General features: G+C 39.6%; 1 protein-coding gene across 8 annotated transcripts in view; it reads right to left on the bottom strand.

The window, feature by feature from the left end:
• LOC135099250 (putative protein kinase C delta type homolog) overlaps window positions 1-22500 on the bottom strand; it is a 186350-nt gene that overhangs the window by 153824 nt on the left and 10026 nt on the right. For 2 of the 8 annotated variants that reach the window (XM_064001679.1, XM_064001686.1), the window contains exon 2: window positions 13928-13963. The exons of 4 other annotated variants lie outside the window; for them this stretch is intronic. In XM_064001679.1, the coding sequence (XP_063857749.1) occupies window positions 13928-13963 (36 nt within the window). Of the gene's footprint in view, window positions 1-9968; window positions 11481-13927; window positions 13964-22500 lie in introns of those variants that run through there. 2 more of the 8 variants (XM_064001665.1, XM_064001666.1) reach the window with 1 other exon arrangement.

Genomic DNA, 22500 nt, shown 5'->3' with positions numbered 1-22500 from the left:
CCAATTACCATTCTTCTGCCTCCTCTTCGCGGGTTGCCTCCTTATCGTTACTCTTCCAAGTTTATCCCTTCAGCAAACAAGCAGGGGGCAGGCAGGCTGGAGGAAGGCAGGAGGCAGGCAGGCAGGCAGGCAGGCAGGCAGGCAGGCAGGCAGGGCAGCAGGCAGGGGGAACAAGAGAGAAAGAGAGAGAAAGAGAAGGGGCAACACACAAGTAGGTTTGGAAAGGTAATGGGTGTTTTAGTTAATAGAAATCAGTTAATTAAATCATTATATCTACGGATTTAGTTTTTTTGGTGGTGTCATTCTAATCAACGTAATCTTATTTTTTTTTTTTCGTTTTCCTAAGTGAAGGTGATAAGAACACAATAAAAAACGGGTTCGTAGTAGTAGTAGTAGTAGTAGTAGTTGTTGTTGTTGTTGTTGTTGTTGTTGTTGTTGTTGTTGTTGTTGTTTCGTGATGTTATCTGTCATTCCTATCTAGTTCTGTTTTCTTTTTCGTGTTTTTTTTTTCAAGATGGTGGTAATAAACACAATAAACACAAATTATTTGATTTTGGGGATAAGTTGTCATCCCCCATCTACAATAGTCCTATTTCCTCTTTTTCTTCCATTGGATGACGCTCATAAGAACACAGTATATATATATATATATATATATATATATATATATATATATATATATATATATATATATATATATATATATATATATATATATATATATATATATATATTTTTTTTTTTTTTTTTTTTTTTTTTTTTTACTAACATTTACATCTCGTCCGGTTTTCTTTTTTTTCCTGAAGATAGCGCTCATAATAACACAATGAAAACGGATTATTAGTTTTTTTTAATGTTCTAATGTCCATCTAGTGCCAATTCCTTTTTTTTTTTTTTGTAAGATGGCGCTCATAAAGTACCAAATAAGATCTTTGATGAGCTTGTGGTGAGGTTAGGTTAGGTTAGGTTTGGTGACCTGCATAAAGCTGCTTCTGTTACCAACTTTCGTCGCGCAGTGATCATTATAAAATTGAAACATAACAATACCTAACACATAAATTCATCCTACTTCCTATTTAACTATCTAATATCTGCACTTAACGCGTTTTTTCTCAACATATTCCACTCATTCACTCATTCCCCTATTGATCCACCGATTTCTAACCCAACTCCAACTCAAGGAAATAAAAACCGATTATTATGGCTCTCCTATTTAGCTCGAGGTAAAATACTCTTAGCGATGCATTCCCAGTTCTTAGTCCTCACTGGGGACGCGTGGAGGTGTAATCTAAAGTCTTTGTGTGCCTGGAGTAGGAGAAAGGGAATGCAAGCTGCTGTATCTATTGTTCCTTAGCGATCTTACATTCAAGACCTATACACACACACACACACTCTCTCTCTCTCTCTCTCTCTCTCTCTCTCTCTCTCTCTCTCTCTCTCTCTCTCTCTCTCTCTCTCTCTCTCTCTCTCTCTCTCTCTCTCATTCATGATCTTTCCCTCTCTATGTTGACTTCAGTGAATGGTGGGGAGGGAAAAGGGAAAGATGTTTAAGTAGGGAAAAAAAAAATTGAAGGAAGGAATATAGGCCAGAGAGAGGAGGAGGAAGAAAAAGAGGAGAGGAGGAGGAGGAGGAACAGGAAGAGGAGCCTTGTAAACGATTTGAGGCGAGGAGGGAGTGGATTTAAGAGATTGGATGTAGGAAAAATGGTGGCAGGAGAGAGAGAGAGAGAGAGAGAGAGAGAGAGAGAGAGAGAGAGAGAGAGAGAGAGAGAGAGAGAGAGAGAGTTCCCATCCTCCCACAAATGGAAGCAACCTCCTCCTCCTTCTCCTCCTCCTCCTCCTTCTCCTCCTCCTCCTCCTCCTCTTCCTCCTCCTCCTCCTCCTTCTCCTCCTCCTCCTCCTCTTCATCTTCTTCTTCCTCCACCTAGCGGCCATCTTTGTTATTGTCCCCCAACCATCGAGTCATAAATGGCTGTGTTTACCCTGCATAGAGAGAGAGAGAGAGAGAGAGAGAGAGAGAGAGAGAGAGAGAGAGAGAGAGAGAGAGAGTTTCTTCACACACACTCTCTCTCTCTCTCTCTCTCTCTCTCTCTCTCTCTCTCTCTCTCTCTCTCTCTCTCTCTCTCTCTCTCTCTCTCTCTCTCTCTCTCTCTCTCTCTCTCTCTCTCTCTCTCTCTCTCTCTCTCTCTCTTTTTTTCTTCTTCTTCTGAATCATTTAATATTTTGCACTCTCTTTATAAGGCACTTTAGATAATAAGAGAGAGAGAGAGAGAGAGAGAGAGAGAGAGAGAGAGAGAGAGAGAGAGAGAGAGAGAGTAATCGCGGCAATCCTCGTAGTGACACTCATAACACACACGTCGCACGGTTGGTAATGATGTTGGAACGCGACGTCTGAAGTGGAACAATCTTAACATCACGCCAATCATTCCTCCATCTACTACAGGGACACATCTTGCGACCCTTGAGAGGAACACAAAGAAGGTTAGGGAAGCTGCAGGAAGCCATCAGAAGGAAACGTGGTACCTGTGCACAACATACCTGCCTACTTCCATGTGTCATCCATAAATTTGTCTGTTAATTTAGAACTCCTTTATGACTCAGCACTGTTAACTTGATCACCGAGTTTATTCCATTCATCTACCACTCTGTTTGAAAACTAAAGCCTTTTTAACTTTTAATGTAACTTTCTCAACCTTTTTTTTTCTTTTCTTTTTTTTTTTTTTTTTTACTTTTTCACTTCTTCTTTCACTATGCACCACTGTATCTCTTCATCACGATATCTCCTGTTCGTGACTGTCCCTTTTTTTGCAATAGCTTAGCGCTTTATGATCTCCAGTGTCTTTTGTTCTCCTACCTCATTGACTTAACTTACAGAAACACTTCCCTCCAACCCGGTCCTGCGGATATCGCTGTTTTGCCGCCATTCACTCTTTTTTCTTTTTGTTTTGCTTTTATGTAAGAGGGGTTCTGGCTTAGAGCAAGAAAACTGAAAAAAAAAGCCCATTGAAAGTTCATTGATAATTCAAAAGAAAGCCCAAAATTACATTGAGAAGTGTCTTGAAACTACCAGGCAATGGTTTCTGTCATCACCTGCAACTTTTTTAGACGCTTATCTTTCTACAACAGCCTTTTAAATTGTTCTGTTGACTTCAAAACACGAAATTAATCTCCTGATCGCTCCTCTTTTTATGTGTTCATGCAAACGATCTCTTGCAGGACGAGCAGAGCAGTGAAAGAAGACAAGAACACAAGATGATAAGAAACCTTAAAATTAAGAACTTGATTTATGCAAGGCAACCTCTGAAGACATCAACGACAATTGAATAACTTAATCAATGTTTTTTTCCTTTTTTTTCAGTTTTACTTATTTATCTCTATTTAATAATTTTATATATAATGCAAGACTGTTTTTTTTTCATTTACATGAATAATTTTTCTTTCTTTGATTTTGACGAGAACTGTAAAGGAATTGGTACAAAAAGAAATTCCCTTAGAGTTATTTATAAATGTTTCGCCTTTTCGTTACTAAATCCATGCACCCTTATTGTTGTTTTATCCTATTTACTCATATATTTATTAATTTACATGTTTATATATTTATTTATTTATTTATTTTTCACTATTCATCAAAACAGCAACATTTAAATATTTTCATAAACAATAAACATCTTCATTCATTTCGCGCATCCTTTTCATTCTTTATTTCTCTATTTATTATATTTTTTTTTTATTTTTACTTTTCTTTGAGTGGCTGCATTTAGTACGGCTTGAAAGTTACCATATTTCGGAGTTTTCATCTTTATTCATTCATATGTGTGTGTGTGTGTGTGTGTGTGTGTGTGTGTGTGTGTGTGTGTGTGTGTGTGTGTGTGTGTGTGTGTGTGTGTGTGTGTGTTTGCTTGTTCCCAGGTTTGTTTACGTTCATGAGGTTATTTTTGTTTGTCCTCTTCGTTTACTACAAGTTGTCTCTCTCTGTTTGTTATTCTGCTCTCTCTTTCGTTTATTTTACCTCCTCCCTGCCGTCTGTTTGTCTGAGAGAGAGAGAGAGAGAGAGAGAGAGAGAGAGAGAGAGAGAGAGAGAGAGAGAGAGAGAGAGAGAGAGAGAGATTGACGGTAGGAAGCAGGGGAAAACCGTTTTAATCTCTCTCTCTCTCTCTCTCTCTCTCTCTCTCTCTCTCTCTCTCTCTCTCTCTCTCTCTCTCTCTCTCTCTCTCTCTCTCTCTCTCATGTTATACAAAGGAACTGTATAAGCTAAATGCAGAATTGAAAAATGCATGTATATATATATATTTTTTTTTATTACGTCGTCAGGTTCTTAAGTTGTTGTGTTCCCAAGAAATATTAGCTCCTTTTTCTCTGATTTTGAGTTACATAATTGAGAACTGCAAGCGAAAGACTGTATGAAAAAGAAAAAAAAACTCATTATATGGCATTGCTTCAACTTATTAATTCATGAGACTATACTGAACAAAATTCTGAAATCATCTCACGTACGATTATCAATATTTTCCATTTTTCTTCTTTCTTTTTTTTCTTTTTTCCTTCTTTTTTCTTTTTTTCTTCTTCTTCTTCTTCTTTTTCTTCTTCTTCTTCTTCTTCTTCCTTTGATTAGTTACGTGAAGTCCATTTAAATGTAAAAATCATGCATAACACTATTCGCTAACTAAACAAATGAAAAAAAAAAAGCTTATTTGTCTCTTTTTTGGTGTTTCTTTCCAGTTTTCCGTTTTCGTCTGTTTTTCTTTTTTTCGCGTCTTTCTCACAGCTGAACGTGTTTATATATGAAAATTTCGTCAGATACCTACATGCGGTTATTGATGTTTTTTTTTTCAAATTTTCGTGTAGTTTATTGTAATCAAGAATTTTTATATAGAAAAAAAAACATTGGGAATTTGAATTATCTATTTTCATATTCTTTTTTCGTGTTTTTTTTTCATTTTCTTCTTCTTCTTCTTCTTCTTCTTCTTCTTCTTCTTCTTCTTCTTCTTCTTCTTCTTCTTCTTCTGTTTTTCGTTTACATTCAATGTCATCGCTGATTTTAAAATATTTAAAGGGAAAACTTACTTTTTCCCTTATTTTTTATGCATATCCTTTTTTTTCATTTTCCTTTCTCATTTTCATTAACACTCATCGTTAATTAAAAACCCTTCTAGCAAAAAAAATACCTGTTCCCATAATGATTCTCTCTCTCTCTCTCTCTCTCTCTCTCTCTCTCTCTCTCTCTCTCTCTCTCTCTCTCTCTCTCTCTCTCTCATCAAAACTCATCATTAACATCGTGTTTGCAGGAAAAAGTACTTGTTCCCATATTCTTTCTTTATTTTTATGTATTTTTGTTTCTATTTTCCTTTCTCCATTTCTATCAAAACTCATCGTTAACTTTAAAAATTTTTGTCAGAGAGAAAAAAAACTCGCTACTTGTTCCCATAATTCCCTCCGCAGGTGCCTCAGGTTAATGGAATTCTCGAGTTGGACAGGACCGCGCGGTGCCATTTCTCCCGCCAAACACCTCCGGAAGTAGAGGGCGCGCGGTTACTCTCCGCCAAAAAACGCTAATGGGCGCGGTAGAATGTAAACACGACCCGTCTCTCGCAGCTGGCCGCAGATGGCGCTGGTCGCAGGCCACGTCTTACACCAACAATAACACCTCCTCGGCCAGAGAGAGAGAGAGAGAGAGAGAGAGAGAGAGAGTGTTTGTATGTTTAGGGGCAAGCATTTGTACGTGTGTGTGTGTGTTAAGTAAGGACGTTTCAATTACTTAGGTTTCGGTCTTGCTCACGGCCGAAGGGTGAAGGCGCTGGGCCAGTGGTTCTTAACAAGGGTTCGAGCAGTCTCCAGGTGTCCGTGAGTCAGTTTCAAGGGTTCATCGGAGGACCTTCGAGGTGTACTACAGTTTTGTTTCTTACTTCCAATATATGCACACATTTTCGAAAATGGTGGATATCAAAGCAAAGAAAAAATAGATGGTTTGCGTGTGGAAATTATATGAGAGCTATTATCATTACCATTATAAGAACATAACAAAATACAAGGGAAGCTGCAAGAATCCATTAGGCCTATGTCCACCTGTCATCATCAACCATGAGCTTGTCTAGTCTTTTAAAGTCCCCTCATCATCATCATCATCATCATTATTACCGAGGTCCCATGTCCCTGAAGACGTTGACGACAATAAAATACCACTCTCCTCTCTCATCTGCAACAGACTGGCTGCCGTGACCACCGCTCCTATCACTTTCACTGTGCTGCCCATACACTTCTCTCTTTGTCTCCCTCCTGGCTTTTCACATTCTATTCTGTCAGACTTTTGATTTTCTAACGCTTCCTTCCTCATGATGTGATCCAGGAATTCCATCTGTCGCATCTAAGGGCGGTCCTTGCCAAAATAAAGACACGCACCTCCCACAGAGATGCCCAGAAGTACAAAAATCACATTAAGAAGGTTAAAAAATCACTGCTCTTGGGAAATCACATTAGGAAGGTTTTCGTTTCACTTCGTAGACTTTTAGAAAGGTTAAAAATCACTGAGGTAAGGAATGACTACTGCAGGAGACGGTGTTGTGTGTCTTGGCAAAGAAGTATAACTGCTCATCCTTTTCCATCGAAGTAGGTTTGTATGGGAGAAAGGAGAAGGATGTTTGTGTTGCTGTGGCGGTGGTGCTGGTGGTGTGGAAAGAAGGTACTTTGGAGTGTTCTGAGTCTGTTGTGTTGAGGTTGTTGTGTTTGCTTGACGTAGATTTGTGCTTTGTTTAGTGTTCAGGATGGACTATGGAAGGTTTGGATGGAGTGTGTGTGTGTGTGTGTGTGTGTGTGTGTGTGTGTGTGTGTGTGTGTAAGTGGTTGGTGTCAGTTATTTAATTTTCCTCTGTGTGTGGTAATTACATTTATCATTCTAGAATAACTATTTTTTATTCATTATAATGATTTTATTTATTTTTTTTAACATTTGTTTACTGACTGCCTCTTTTGTTTCGGAAAAGTTGCAATCTTCTTTACATCAGTTATAACGGTTCTTTTTTTGCTAACCGTCTTTTCCATTTTAGAAGAGATACTTTTCCTCTTTTTCTTTTTAATAACCTTTTTTTTCATTTTAGAATAAGTCTGATTTTTCTTAGCATTGTAACGTCTTCTCGTATGTTAATTATTTTTATTAATACATAAGTATTTTTCCTTGTTTTCTTTATCGATGTATTGAACACGATGGAGACCCAAACCAGTGAGGGTGGGCGAGAGTTTCTGCTAATCTCTGGGAAATGTTAGTTAAATAAAGAGAGGCAGTGGTGCGGTGTTTGTGTGGCGAGATAACGCGAACAGGCAGGTGTCGATGTGCGGGGCTGGTGGCGGCGCGGGAGGTAAATAGAATTATAAAGTGCAGCATTTGAACTGTTTTGAGGATGAAAGTCACGTAAGCGAAGAATGTTTTTTGTTTGGGGCCGCGGTGGTGCTCAGGCAATGAGGAAGGGAGGAAGGGAGGGAGGAGGGAAAAAAAGGAAGAAAACTAATCTTGGGAACCCCGGAAATTGAAATAACCTCAACAATATACAGTAATATGATCTCAAGTATTTTCTCTCCAACATTACTGTGTGTGATGATGTGTTAGTGTGTGTATGTTGGGCAGAGAAAGAATTCATAGCCCTCCGCATCTCTCTCTCTCTCTCTCTCTCTCTCTCTCTCTCTCTCTCTCTCTCTCTCTCTCTCTCTCTCTCTCTCTCTCTCTCTCTCTCTCCTCTCTCTCCTCTCCTCTCTCCTCTCACACACACACACACACACACACACACACACACACACACACACACACGTGGCGAGAGAGTGGTGTTGGAATGCGGTAAGGAAGGAGTAATCTGTAAGTGCTGCCCCGAAATAAGCTGGACGAAGAATGGGAAAGGAGGAGGTAACGTAAGAAGATAAGCTAGTATGCTGTGTTATGGTTTGGTCACGATTACTGAGTGTGGGTGGGTGGGTAGATTAGCTTCATTGACTGGTTGTTTTTGGCTGCAGTGTAGAGTGGGTGTTCAGCTGTGTGTGTGTGTGTGTGTGTGTGTGGTGTGTGTGTGTGTGTGTGTGTCACTGTAACAGTATTGTGCCATTTTTTTCTGTGTTCTTTGGTTATGAATAGATGTGCGAATATTTTTCCCGTTATAGACCAACAGTCTTGTTTGTGTCATTTATAATCATGTGTTCCTCAGTAATAAATAGATACTTCTCTCATTATAGCCCACCAATTTCATTCAATCTTGTGATATTTCTATATGTTCCTTAGTAATGAATATATATGCAGATACTTCTCTCATTATAGACTAACACTTCCTTTGGTATCTTTTTCTTATCTTTTTTTTTTCACTGTATTTTTCACGTACACTCCTTAGCATAAAGTTTTTAGTCATATTTGTATACTAATCTGTACGGAGGTTTTCTGTGTTGAGTTTCATTTGTTTATTTTTTTGTATGTGTCTTTATGGGACTGGCGTGTAAAGTTAATGATACAAAAATTAATTCGTGACGTGCTTCATAATACATGGAGGTTTGTGTCTCGTCTGTTTATCTCTCCCCCGCTAAAGCACTGTGTTCTCCCATCTGACGATTTTCAAAGGGCACAAAAAATTGCCACCCACGTTCTCATAGGTGTTTTTATCCCACTGACAGGGCAAAAAATATGGTAAACTATCCCTAGAATCATAAAATAAAGACACTCCCGAAAATTCCAGAAGGTCACACCAGCGCCTTTTTTAAAATATTGATGATAACACGACAAAACTTTTGAAAACTCGGTCCACAAGTCATGTTACCGTGTGAGTGTTTTAAGTTTATGAGGCATTATGTAAACCATCCATTTATAGCTTCTAACTTACTTTTCTTGGGTTAATTCGGAGGATGTCTGTATCATGATTATCGTAGTGGCTAGTTATTTCTTTGGTGAGCATGTTTAGGCAGGAAGGCCAGGATGAAGGGGTAATTGAGAGGGTCTCATGAAAGGAAATGATGAAGATAAGGCTATTGTGCTTAGTGTAAGAGAGAGAGAGAGAGAGAGAGAGAGAGAGAGAGAGAGAGAGAGAGAGAGAGAGAGAGAGAGTGATACGTGTTAGGTTGTGGGGCTTCATGTAACAGTGTTGCCTCTTCGTGGTAAAAATTAAATGATAGAAGACACACGAACTTCAAACACTGACGTATTACATATTCCGGGCAGGTTTTGTTGTACTCCTTATGGAACTACATGCATTTTGGGGTCTAAACTCTGACCTGTCTTTTGTAGCTGGTAGTGAGGCCAAATGGTATCGCTATTAAATCAGTCAGTCATTCAATTAGTCAGTCAATCAGTCATGTTCAGTCAATCAGTCGGTGGAGGAATAGAAATCTGAAGCCTTGACTCGTCCCCAATGGTCCAGGTGACATACCGAGGCGATCGTGTGGGTATGAAATTGCTGCAGTGGTGTCAACGTTTAAGATCTGCCTGCTTTTCAAAGACTCAACAATTGACAATGTGTAATGTGGGAGTTACGAGTGAATTCATAATGATAATAGCTCCGTTTTCTTTGAAGATTGATCATATTTGCCTTGCTATTATTATTTTTTTTCTCGTGAATTTGAATTATACGGGACATGAAAGGAATTGGCCTATGAAAGTGAACTGTAGTTAATAAATCATCATCACGAATTGGTACGACTTTTGAGCACTTCACGGCCGATGCACACTATAGGGAGGGTCACGCTCAAGTCACGATCCGCTTACGGTCCAGTCACATGTATTTCAATGGAAGTATTCACATTGGCGCTCACGGGCCCCTTGATGACATGCATGTAATAGTATATGATTGGACCGTGACATGATCGTGACCGTCTCTATAGTGTGCATCGGCTGCATGGAGGAGGAGTTCACTCTATCCTGTACTTGTTACCTATCTTAGAATACACAAAGTAGCATTCACGCCCCTGATAACCATACTTGATGTACTTTGCCGTTGAAAGTAACCTACCCATCCGTCTTCTTCAACCCAAAGCTCCTCTGTGTCTGCATCCCAGTCTGTGTTTTCTCTCCATATTCTCGGAGATGTAGAAATGCTGCGACGTCTCCGAAGCACGACTGTTGTGTCTTCCAGGTCCTCGCTTGGCTGCACAACATCAGGCACTAGCGACTCCCTCGTGTCTTTCGAGGTTTGATTTTCATTTTCGCCACAGTGCAAGAGGGCATCATTTTTATTCAAGAAGTCATCATTTTTGTTCAAGAGGCCATCGTTTTTGTTCAAGGGGTCATCATTTTTGTTCAAGGGATAATTTTTTTTGTTCAAAGAGTTATTTTTGTTCAAGAAGTCATCATTTTTGTTCAAGAAGTCATCATTTTTGTTCAAGAAGTCATCATTTTTGTTCAAAGGGTCATCTTTTTGGTTCAAGAGATCATAATTTGGGTTCAAGTGATCCTCATTTTGGTTCAAGAGGTCATCATTCTGGTTCAAGAGGTCATCATTTTGGTTCAAGGCAGTGGCAAACATACACACGCAACCTTCACACATGTACGGAGTCTTGGTGGCGTAGAGGCCCATTATCCAGTAGTCAGGCAGCCTGGAACACTCCACATGGACGCAACCCTTGCACTTGCAACACTTGAGGAACTCGGAGTCACATCGCTCGTAACACACAATACAACACGAGTTCGCTCCTGTAGAATTCTCACTGGCCATTTTCTCGCGAACCCTGTGACTTGCTGTGGCTTCTCAAGGTTAATTTAAGTTTGAAGTACAAGTTAAGATGCAGTTTAGAAAGACATCCGTGACAGTTAAGTGAGAGATGGGGTGATTTAAATCTTGCAATACCTTTAACTCTATTTTCAATCAGGATCACTCAGATGAAGTAACTGGTAGCACTGCTATCAGCAGTCAGAAGGAGGAAGGTACACACGCAACATTTTCACATTAATTGAAGTCACCGCGCCAAACTGCTTACTGAGATCGTCCAGGATTACTCAGGTGAAGTAACTGGACGTAACAACTCCACCAGCAGTCACAAAGTTAAAGGTACACATGCAACAGTTCCTCGGTAAGGTAAGTGAGTGACCGCGCCAAATTTCTTAACGCGATCGTCCAGGGGTTACTGAGATCATCAGTCAGAAGGTTAAAGGTACACACACACACAACAGTCCCTCGGTAACCAGTGTCCGCGATAAACAAAACATGTACGCAATCACTTGTAAGGTATAATTACACCGTATGTCTTTTTTTTTTACTCACAAATAACTTGGGTGTTCACTGTGTCCGCGCAAACAGACGTGCGAGACTAATTCACTTGTAACGCAAAAGTATGTGCATTTTTTATATATATGATTTTTTTTTTTTTGTGTGTGTGTGTGTGGGGAGAGGGAGCGGCAACTTAACTTTTTTTTTCAATTTTTGAGTCCCTGGCCAGCCTTCCTCTCACGTGAAAAACAAAATCAAACTAGAATTAACTGTTTGAAGTCACCGGAGTCTTCTCACACAGCCAACAACTGCGTAGTGTGAGAGGAGATCCCCCTTTCCTCTCGACAACTGTTTCCGGTGTGTGTGTGTGTGTGTGTGTGTGTGTGTGTACTTAATAGAGAAAGAGAGCCAAAAACAAACTTCCGTAGAACGAAACAGGAAACACGACACTAATGACCTTATCACGTCACCAGTTGCTTCTGCGTACCAGTGTTTGACGATGACCACTGACGGAGCGACAGAGGAAACGTTAACTAGACGAGATATGCTATATTGCTTCGCTTTTTTTGGTCAGTTTTATGGAGATAACCTTAACGTACTTATTTCAAGACAGTGGCTACTTATTCTTGGACAAAAATATGACTTTTTTTTTTTAATCGTGATCTACACAATGAAGGGATCTACAGTGAAACTAATGAAATAATTTAATCTAAAGCCAACCTAACCAAATGTAACCCTCGGATGGAAACGCTAATGTTATTTCAGTATTACTTCAAATACTTCTGGACGGCACTACAGGGTGAGCGGGCAACAGACTACCGCAACTTAAGGACGTCCCAGATATGCCACCTTGCCAGCATTACCACCCTCCTATGCTCAGTTTTGGTGGTGTCTTGGTTCTACTCTCTTGAAGTAGGAGTCGAAAGAAGGAAAAGAAGATCAAGACACCGCGTTACTAACATTTGTATTAAGTGTAACCTGTACGTGAATTGTGGTTTTTATAGAGAATGTACGTTCGTTTTAAATGGAAGGTTTCAAGACACTTCTCAAATTTTGAATCAATTGGCTGCACTCTTCAGGGACTGCCACCTTCACTGAGCCTTTTTTATGTTTTTTTTTTTTTTTTTTTGTTAGCCTTAGAGTCCCTTTGCATAAAAAAAGTAAATGCACAGATTTAAAAAAAATGTGATGTGCTAGGTGTGTGTGTGTGTGTGTGTGTGTGTGTGTGTTGCTATATTCGTAAGAGTCGTAAAAGTGTTTGCTTCTCATGTGTCGTTATATGTTATGTGATGACGTGAATAAATATGTAACAATGCTTTTCTTTCTACAATGTGTGTGTGTGTGTGTGTGTGTGTGTGTGTGTGTGTGTGTGTGTTGTGCCGCGTGTAACATACGTAGTAGTGTCGCGTCCCGAAATAGTTCAGCCAAAGAAATAATGATGTGAAGACTATGACGTTTTCATGCCATTCAATATATTATACTAGCTGGTGACATCACTTCATGGGTATTTAAGTCTGAATTATAGGCAGTATGTACGTCTTCCCCACCTCCCACACCCCCCAAACCTCTCAACACACACACACACACACACACACGGTCAGTAGTTAGGCCACAGAACACACATCTCACCAACACTCCCACATGAATTCACAGAGAGCCTTGTCCTGTCTTGCTTTGTCTTGCCCTGCCTCGCCTTTCCTGCCTCAGTCCCGTTATCGGCCTTGGCGGGGCTTGACACACAGAACTGTCCAAGTCACAATGACGGGAATCAGAGTCGCGGCCTGACCCTCGGAAACTTCACTCTGGGATGGGAATGACACGCTAGATAATTGGGAGCGGTAATATGCAAGGTCTCTTTAGCATTCCAGTCTTGCCAGAGCATGCGTGAGTAGTGGAGGAGGAATTCAACGCCTTGCTTAGCTGTGATGTGAGGTTCTTAGGGCGTCCTTGTCCTCAGCGCCCGACTCGAGGCATCAGAAACTCCAGACCTCAAAACTGCACAAGACCAGGGTCGCCACGGACTGCACCTTTCGAGGACTGACTGAGTGTTCTTTATTTGCTCTCTAATCATCTCTCGATCATGTGCCTGAGAGTTGCTGTTTTGCTAAGCCACGTAATGACGCCTTAAGTGTTACTTCAGCCTATTACAGTCCCCGTTAAGCTGAACATCGTTTTCTATGACTCGGGTACGTATTCTCAAGCGTTTCACGGATTATCTCGACAATATCAGCAGGCTATAGTGGAAGTTACTGTGGTATTCAAGGGTGTTCTCATGATTCAAGTGATAGTTTAATAGATATCCTGCATCTTCTATGGGAAAAATACCCTTGAGATTTCGACTCTTCATCTCTCTGGCCTTTGAAAATAATTCTTGTGAGAGAACAGAAGCGTTAAGGATAATAAGATTTTCAAGGGTGATTTAAAGATTCAATTGATAGTTTAACAAGTATTCTGCATCATCAATTAGAAAAACACCCATGAGATCACGATTATCAATTTATGTGCCCTTTGAAAATAGACTTATGAGAGAGCAGAGTGATTAAGATATCAGGGCTTACAAGGGTGATTTCATGACTCAAGTGATAGTTTGACAAAGAATTTCCATCATCATTGAGAAAAACATCCATGAGAACTCAACAACTCATCTCTGTGGCCTTTGGAAATCGTCCTCATGCAAGAGAGGTTAAGGATAAAATCAGTTTCCTCTGCCCAGTGCTCCGTGGCGCCCCTGTCTCGCTTCTCTACTCGCTATCAAGTCGACCCACCTCACGCCGATCCCTCACGCCCACCTCCACTTCGCTCTGTGTGAATAATGGACACTGTAATTCACAATGATGACTGCGTGGCGTGTGTGGCGGGGCGGCAAGGCAAGGCTGACTGGCGGGCGTGGTGATGATGACCGCCACGCCCTGACCAGCAGCCGCTCCCCCACCGCCTCGCAGCACACGTGAAATTATATGAATGTTAGTAGGAACGTTCCTTGGGGGTCTTATTGTCAATAGGAGAAGAACAACGAGATGCATAATAAATACTGTCTTGTATTTTCAACGTGCCTAATTCTGAATCGTTTGAAAATACAAGATGGTAGTTACTAAGGTTTTCGCCATTCTCTTCCTCTTGATGAATTAAATAAGATGTAGGTTTACCATGGCAGTGATGATTATGGTAGTAGTAGCAGTAGTAGTAGTAGTAATAGTAGTAGTAGTAGTAGTAGTAGCAGTAATAATAATAATAATAATAATAATAATAATAATAATAATAATAATAATAATAACAGCAACAATATTGATGTATGATTCTTTAAATACCTTCACTATTAAAAACAATCTTCCCAAAACCACCTAACAGCTTTTTGCACACTTACCTTCATACAAGTCAACTAAAATATTCCCGTGACTAAGAAAAGGACAAAAAACTAACCTCCTGTTCTGTCTTTCCTTCCCTCCCTCCATCCAAACAACATTTCTACGCTGCTCTGTATATAAACAAAGACTGACAAAGATAACCACAAGAGTACGAGGGTTTTAAGACGCACCATGTTTTTGAATCCTTTCACTTCTCCACCCCTTTTACCTTCAGAAGGCTGCAGTTGAATTAACACTAATTTCTAAGGATGCTTCTACGGTTCTAGGGACAGATTAACAAGATTTCAACACTTTTAATGGAAGAAACACTCTTAAGAACCCGGCTAATCATCTCCATGGCCTTTGAAAAATAGTCGTGGTGAGAGAGCAAAGCGTTTCTGAATATGGGCCATACGCAGCACCACCACCACCACCATCCCAACACTCGTGCCTTACCTAACTAATCTTGAACCATCAACACTTTGTACTGTCAGCCCCCCATGATACATTAACACGTGTGAGGCTGAAACATACCCCAGTGGAGCTTTTTTACCGCTGCCCTCTGTCTGTGTCAAACCAGCCAAGTCACAACCTAGCCCTTAATTAATATCCCATGACGAATTTATTGCCCCCACCAGAAGGCTACCCACTGAATGCCTTCTAATGCTCCCTACCTCTCTTTCGCTTCGCTTCTCCTTAAATCCCTTCTTCCCCTTCTCCCTACACTACCATTCCTCCTTCCCTTGTTATGTTTCCTCCTCTCTCTCTCTCTCTATCTCTTCCTTCTCTTCATTAATTCCTTTCTTTCTCCTAAAAATAAAGGGGTATTTTAATGTGTTCATATGGATAAGTTTACTGTTTTTAGTATTCTTCTTTCTCTTTCTCTTCCCTCCATTCCTGTCTACATCCATTCCTCTTTTTTTCTTTTCTTTCTACTCTCTCTCTCTCTCTCTCTCTCTCTCTCTCTCTCTCTCTCTCTCTCTCTCTCTCTCTCTCTCTCTCTCTCTCTCTCTCTCTCTCTCTCTCTCTCTCTCTCTCTCTCTCTCTCTCAAGATGCAACAGTGCCTTGGCTTTACTTGATGGACATGTTTAGTCTCTTTCTTCGTGTCTTTCTCCTCCCACTTCCTTTATCTCCCCTTTACTAAACACAACATGATCTGAGTGTATTATTATCTAGGAATATCTTTTCTTTTATTTATATTTGCGAATATTCCACTTTTCTCTTCTTCCTTTCTTTTCCCTTTTCCTCTCGTTCATTCAGTTATACCATCTTTTCCTTCAACCCCTAACCCTTTCTTTCCTTTCTTTATTCCATGTTATCTTCCCTCCCTTTCCCCTTCTCTCGCCTCTAAATTCCTTTCTCTCTCACTTCCTTTCGTCATCCCAACGTCATATCCCTTTCTTTCCCTTCCCTTCCTTTCCAATATCAGCATTCCCCTTCCTTTCCCTTCCTTCTCCTCTAGTCTCCCCTCTTCTTCATTTCCCTCCCCCTTCTCCACCCTCCCCTAACCGCCCCTCTCCCTCATTCCGACACATCTCATTGCCCGAGCAGAGGCCAGGATCGGGTAGCTGGGTAATACAGTACTCGGCTCGCGGGATTAAAAAAAAAGTTACGTGTTCGGCTCTGCTTACAAAATTTCTTGGTGGAAGAGGAGGGCAGCATGTTCTCTTGTCATCTTTACCAGCGCCATTATCATCTGTTTTTTTTTTTTTTTTTTGGTGATTTGTTTTTTTATGTTATTTTCATTTGTTTTTGTTCAGTTTTATTTGCTGATTTTTTTTTTTTTTTTTTTTTTTTTTTTTTTTGCATATATTTATTATTTAGTTTTTGCTTGTAACTTGTCTACGAAGAAGACGAAAGAAAGCCAGCCAGACAGACAGACGGAAATAAATAAATAAAGAAAGAAAGAAAGAAAATAAAGAAGAAAGAAAAGAAGAGGAAATAAGCATAAAACAAAAAAAAAACATAGAATAAGAAAGAAAAAGAAAAAAAAAAGATAGCTACAGGCAAACAAACTAAACAAAAACTCGCCTCAAACCAACACCAGACACTAACCACAAGCACATCGTAAGAACAAGAGACCTACTACTGGTGTTTGCTCTTCCTTTGTGTTCTTTTCCCGAGTCAAGTGGGGAGGAGTCAGTGCAATACATCCCCGCAGGTCAGATGGCTGGCAATTACCTAATACTCTTAAACTGCCACTCTTTCGCCTGGGTGGACTGTTTGCTCATTGCTGTCATCATCATCTCCACCAGCCGCTACTCACTCTCAGATTAGGACCCGTATTTTGAACTGCTCTGCTCTCTCGCAATAATTTTCAAAGGCTACATACATGATTAGCCGGGCCCTCAAGAGTGTTTCTCCTGTTAATAACGCAGAAAGCATGTTAGTCTGTCTCTAGAATCTTTAAAAACCTGTGTCACTTCACCATGATCATTTTTAAGGGTTACATACGTGATCAGCCGGGTTCTCAAGAGTGTTTCTCCTATTAATAACGTAAAAGCTTGTTAGTCTGTCTCTAGAATCTTTAAAACACTCTTAAAAACCCGTATCAATTTACCAAGATCATTTTAAAAGTCCACAGAGATGATTAGCCAGTTTCTCAAGAGTGTTTATCATGTTAATAATGTAGAAATCTTGTTAATCTGTCACTAGAACCTTAAAAGCACCCTTAGAATTTCAACTAGAGTCGATTGAAAGTAGTGGAGGTGCGGGCAGAAGTGTTTCAGAATATGGTCCTAAGTAGGGCACAAATGGCTATATCCCGAGTGTGCCGCTGCCCATAACAGGCCGTAATAGATAACAGGGATGTCCTCAGAGCCTAACACGTAACCTTGAGGCCACAAAGAAGACTATCGCTGGTGTTCCCTGTGCTCGTATTTTTAATCATTTTAGACTCTCATGAGGAACATTTTCAAAGGCCACGGAGATGATTAGTCAGGTTCTCATTACTGTTTTTTTCCAATTGTTAGTGCAGAATTCTTGTTAAACTATCACTGAAATTATTACACTACTCTTTAAATCCCCAGCATTTTTCATAAGGACTATTTTGAAAGCCTACAGTGGTTATTCACCAGGTTTCCTTGAGTGTTTCCACATTATTGAGGCAGAATCTTTGTTAAACTATCACTGAAATCATTAAAACCACTTTGAAAACTCTAATAACTTTTCATAAGGGCTATTTTTAAATGTCAACGAGGTAGTTAGTCGGGTTCATGGGTTTTTTTTTTTTTTTCATTGTTGTTTTGGACTTTTTTTTTTTTAACTTTGACGGAGATCGTTAAAACCGCTTCGAAAACCTTAAAAACTTCTCATAAGTACTGTTTTCAAAGGCCATGGATATAATTGGCCAAGTTCTGGTGGGGTGTCTGCACAATACTGATGCGGGATCCTCATTAAATTACCACTAGAATCAATAGAATACCCTTGAAAACCCTAGTAATTTATCGTAAAAACTCATTTCATTTTTTCTTTATTATGATGCAGAATCCTTGTTAAACTATCAAAAGAATCAATAAAACACCTATGAAAACTACAATAATCTCCAATACAGCCTGTTCAAAGTAGACGAGATGGAACAACGAAGTGTTTCAAAATGCAATGCCTGGTAACCCTGAGTTCTCCCATAACAAGATTTATCCACAATTGGCCTTTTCATCCGTGTCCAGTCACCACTTGGTTGGTAACTCCCCTGCAATTGACGCACCGCAGCACGTCACCAGGCAGCACGAGTCTCGCTGGCCGGGCGTGGCGAGGTATGAGTGAGGAGACAAAAGTGAGTACATTCCCAGCCAGCCACGTCACCACTGCCGAGAACTGTATGCTAAAGGCAGACTTAAGTAAAGGGAGGCGGACTATACACTGCATTAGCCAGCCGAGGTGATGAACGCAACGCTGACTCATCTTCATCACCAGCATTCTTCTTTCAGCTGCCCCTGTCATGAGTCGCCACTGCAGGTAGACTTTCTCCAACGCACTGAGTCTTCTGTGTCTTCCTCAGTCACGCCCATTACAAGCATGTCTTCTTTCACTGCATCCATAAACCCTCTCGTAGTTCTTCCTCTCTTTCTCCTGCCGAGTAGATCCATCGCCAGAACCTCCTCTCCATATACTCATCTATCCTTTTAACATGGCCAGATCACCCCGATCTCGCCTACCTGTGTAGCTTTGTCCCCAGACCAGCGTTCACGTGTTGCGCGTGTGATTCATTCGTTCCTGATTTTGTCCAGGCTTGTCACTCCCAGAAAAAATCGTATAGTCTTCATTTCAGCTACTTCCTGGATCCTTCTCTTGTATTTTCCATCATTATTACCATCATCTTTGCTTCACTTCAGGACAGGTAGCTCCCCCTATGTTTCTCCCCTCAGGCTCCCCTATGTTTCTCCCCTCAGCTCTCTCGGTCCATTGTGTATTCCAAGTCATCATTGCGTTTTTTTTTTTCTTTCGTGTACTTCCAACTGACCTGCCTCACCTTGTTTGACCATTCCTAGATAAACATTCTCATATCTTCGTATTTCTCAATGTGTCAGCGTCTTATCTCGAATACGTTTAACATGGTCCAGTAGAAGTTCTTGAGGGTTTTCAATGATCGTTTTAGTGTTCCAGTGATAGTTTAAGAAAGATATTACCCTGCCTGTGGGATAACACCTACGAGAACCCGTATAAACATCTCTGTAGCCTTTGAAAAGTGATACTAATGAGGGATCACAACGTTTAAGAGTACGATCCATATTATATTTGTTATCTTTTTTTTTTTTTATGCACGAGGAAAGAAGATCCAAAAGAAAAAAAAGAAAAAAAAACAGTAAAATAGAAAAAATCAGTTTGTCTCTCCCACAATAGAAAACGGAGATTGAGAGAGAGAGAGAGAGAGAGAGAGAGAGAGAGAGAGAGAGAGAGAGAGAGAGAGAGAGAGAGAGAGAGAGAATACAAAAGAAAAACCAAAAAGCCATTAATTGTCTCTCCCACAAAAGAAAAAGAGAAAATGAGAGAGAGAATACTATAGAAGGGCTATTTCAGGTTTCGAGGCGCCTTGAAATTCCTCATGCGCAACACATTGCCTCAAAGGGACCAGAGGGAAAGGCAGAGAGATACCAGGAAGGGAAGGGAGAGGAAGAAAAAGAACTAATAGGAATGAAAGAAAAGGGAAGAGAAAGGAAGAGAATGAAAAGGAGAAGAGAAGAGGTGAGAGGGCAAAGGAAGAAGAAGGAAAAGAAAGAAGAGGAGCCAAAGTAGAAAGAACAAAAAAAAATTGAGGAGTGAAGAGATGGGAGACTAAAGGAAAGGGAAGAGATGGGAGGGTAAATGGGAGGGAAGGGATGGCGTCGAAAGGCAGGCACGTAAGGAGGAAGAAGAAGAGGATGGAAAGAAGAAAGGGGAGATAAGACAGAACCAGCTGGCAAATTATCGGCTTTCTTACCAGCAATCCTATAATACTGAAATAACGTACCGGCAAGGATTTGTTTTAGATGTTAAGTCTTTACATAACCAGCAGGGATTTGTGTGTGTGTGTGTGTGTGTGTGTGTGTGTGTGTGTGTGTGTGTGTGTGTTCTCATTATATTATTCATCGGGTTCAGTATTATCTAGATTGTTAGGTATCAGTCACAATGTTATCCTGGAATGTTACTTGATCGGGTGCAGTATTTACTTGTCGGTTCTGGTATCGTGGTAAAGTGTTATTTATTGGGCCTAATTCTAATATGGTGTGTTATTTATCAGCATTGATTTTACTCTGAAATGTTACTTTACGAGTTCGGTTCAAATAAGTGTTATATTTATGGGTCTTTACTTGATTAATTCTGAAGCATTTTTACTTATTGATATTACACTTTCAAAACTTTCGTATCAACCTTCTTTCATTTATGTGGTGTTACGTTCTTGTTGTTTATTGTTTGTTTGTTTGTTGTGGCTTACGTTCCTGTGATTGTCATTTTAGTTATCTGTTGTTGCTTATTAGAATTTATTTCACCGGGAAGCGTTACTTATTCATATTTTACTCTCTAGTTTTGCGTATCAACCTTCTTTCATGTCTGTTGTTACTTGTTTGTTCTTTATTTTATTATTTTTTTTTTTATTTATTGTGTCTTATGTTGCTGTGGCTGTCATTTTAGTGTTTCGTTATTCTGTATGTCTTGTTATTCTCGTTATCATGTTGTTATTTTCTTGTTATTCTGACTGGCTAACATTTCGGTTTTTCTAGTCACGTTATTTTTTTGTGATGTTATTCTTTGTTATGTTATTTTTTGTGATGTTATTCTTGTTATGTTATTTTTTGTGATGTTATTCTTTATGTTATGTTATTTTTTTGTGATGTTATTCTTTATGTTATGTTATTTTTTGTGATGTTATTCTTTGTCATGTTATTTTTTTGTGATGTTATTCTTGTTATGTTATTTTTTGTGATGTTATTCTTTATGTTATGTTATTTTTTGTGATGTTATTCTTTATGTTGTTATTTTTTTGTGATGTTATTCTTTCTCATGTTATTTTTTGTGATGTTATTCTTTATGTTATGTTATTTTTTTGTGATGTTATTCTTTATGTCACGTTATTTTTTTGTGATTTATTCTTGTCACGTTATTTTTTTTTTTTTTTGTGATGTTATTTTTTTATGTCATGTTATCCTAGTTGCCGCTTTACTCCGGTTGTCACGTCATTCTTGTCACGTTGTTGTATCTGTCACGTTCCTCTGCTCGTCATATTATTTTTGCTACGTTCTTTTTTTTTTCATTATTATCATTTTATTCTCTTTCACGTTATTCTTCTCTACTTTTTTTTTTCTTCTCCAGCTAGCGAAAATCAAACTGCATTTCTTATCTTCTTTTTTGTTTTCTTCTTCTTCTTCTTCTTCATTTACCGTAATATTGTAAGCTAATCATCACATTATATTTAGTTATGTGTTAATCAAATCATTCTGACTTCTATGTTACTTTCTTTCGTTTATTTATTTATTTTTTTTCGATTTAAATGCAGTCAACCTATATTTTTTTTCTTGTATTTATGTTTAAATTACTTAGTCGATCTCCTTGTGAAGAGGCAGAAAAGAAAACAGGCGAAAAGTAAAGTAAAGAAAACAAAGCAAAACGTAACAAAAGGGGTGAAGAGAGGAAAAAGATTAAAAATAAAAGAAAAGAAAAAGAAAAGAAAAAAATGAAAAAAACAGGGCACCATCAAAACAAAACAAAATTAGGGAAGAAGAAAAAATAAGAAAACTAAAGGAAATAAGGAAAAAGATGAAAGAAATGTAAGTATAAGATAAGAAAAGAAACAAAAGATAAGAAAATGAAACCAACACACGAAGAAAAGAAGAAAGAAGAAGAAGAAGAAGAAGAAGAAGAAGAAGAAGAAGAAGAAGATGATGAAAAAAATAGAACATGAAGTGGCAGCGTCTGTATCTATTCCCCTTCCTCCTCCTCCTCCTCCTCCTCCTCCTCCTCCTCCTCCAGCTACAGCTCCTTACTATCACCACCACCACAGCCTCCCCGCAGAGTGTTTCCCAGCCAGCCGCGAGTAGTATTGCAGTTACCGGAGTGATATTAGCGCTAGTATTAATAACTCGTGACGTCCACCTTCATCTCGTACCTTACCAGCTTCCCTCGATGGTGGTGGTGGTGGTGGTTGTGGTGGTGGTGGTGGTGGTGGTGGTGGTGGTGGTGGTGGTGGTGTGTCCATTTTGATGTGCTGTCAACACTTTCTCTCTCTCTCTCTCTCTCTCTCTCTCTCTCTCTCTCTCTCTCTCTCTCTCTCTCTCTCTCTCTCTCTCTCTCTCTCTCTCTCTCTCTCTCTCTCTCTCTCTCTCTCTCTGTCTCCACCACTACCACCACCACCACCACCACCACCACCACCAACAACAACAACAACAACAACAACAACACTCCAGCTCTAGACACGTTGGAATTCTTGTATTGATGTTATAATACAGTTGTCATTACATACGCTGCGCAGAACATTGTGTATTTGTTTTCTGTTAACCTTCACGAGCGCAGAACGGAA

The sequence above is a fragment of the Scylla paramamosain genome, chromosome 4, assembly GCF_035594125.1.
Source record: "Scylla paramamosain isolate STU-SP2022 chromosome 4, ASM3559412v1, whole genome shotgun sequence".
Taxonomy (NCBI): domain Eukaryota; kingdom Metazoa; phylum Arthropoda; class Malacostraca; order Decapoda; family Portunidae; genus Scylla; species Scylla paramamosain.
Note: the sequence above shows the minus strand (reverse complement) of the source record. Positions and strands in the feature narration are given on the sequence as shown.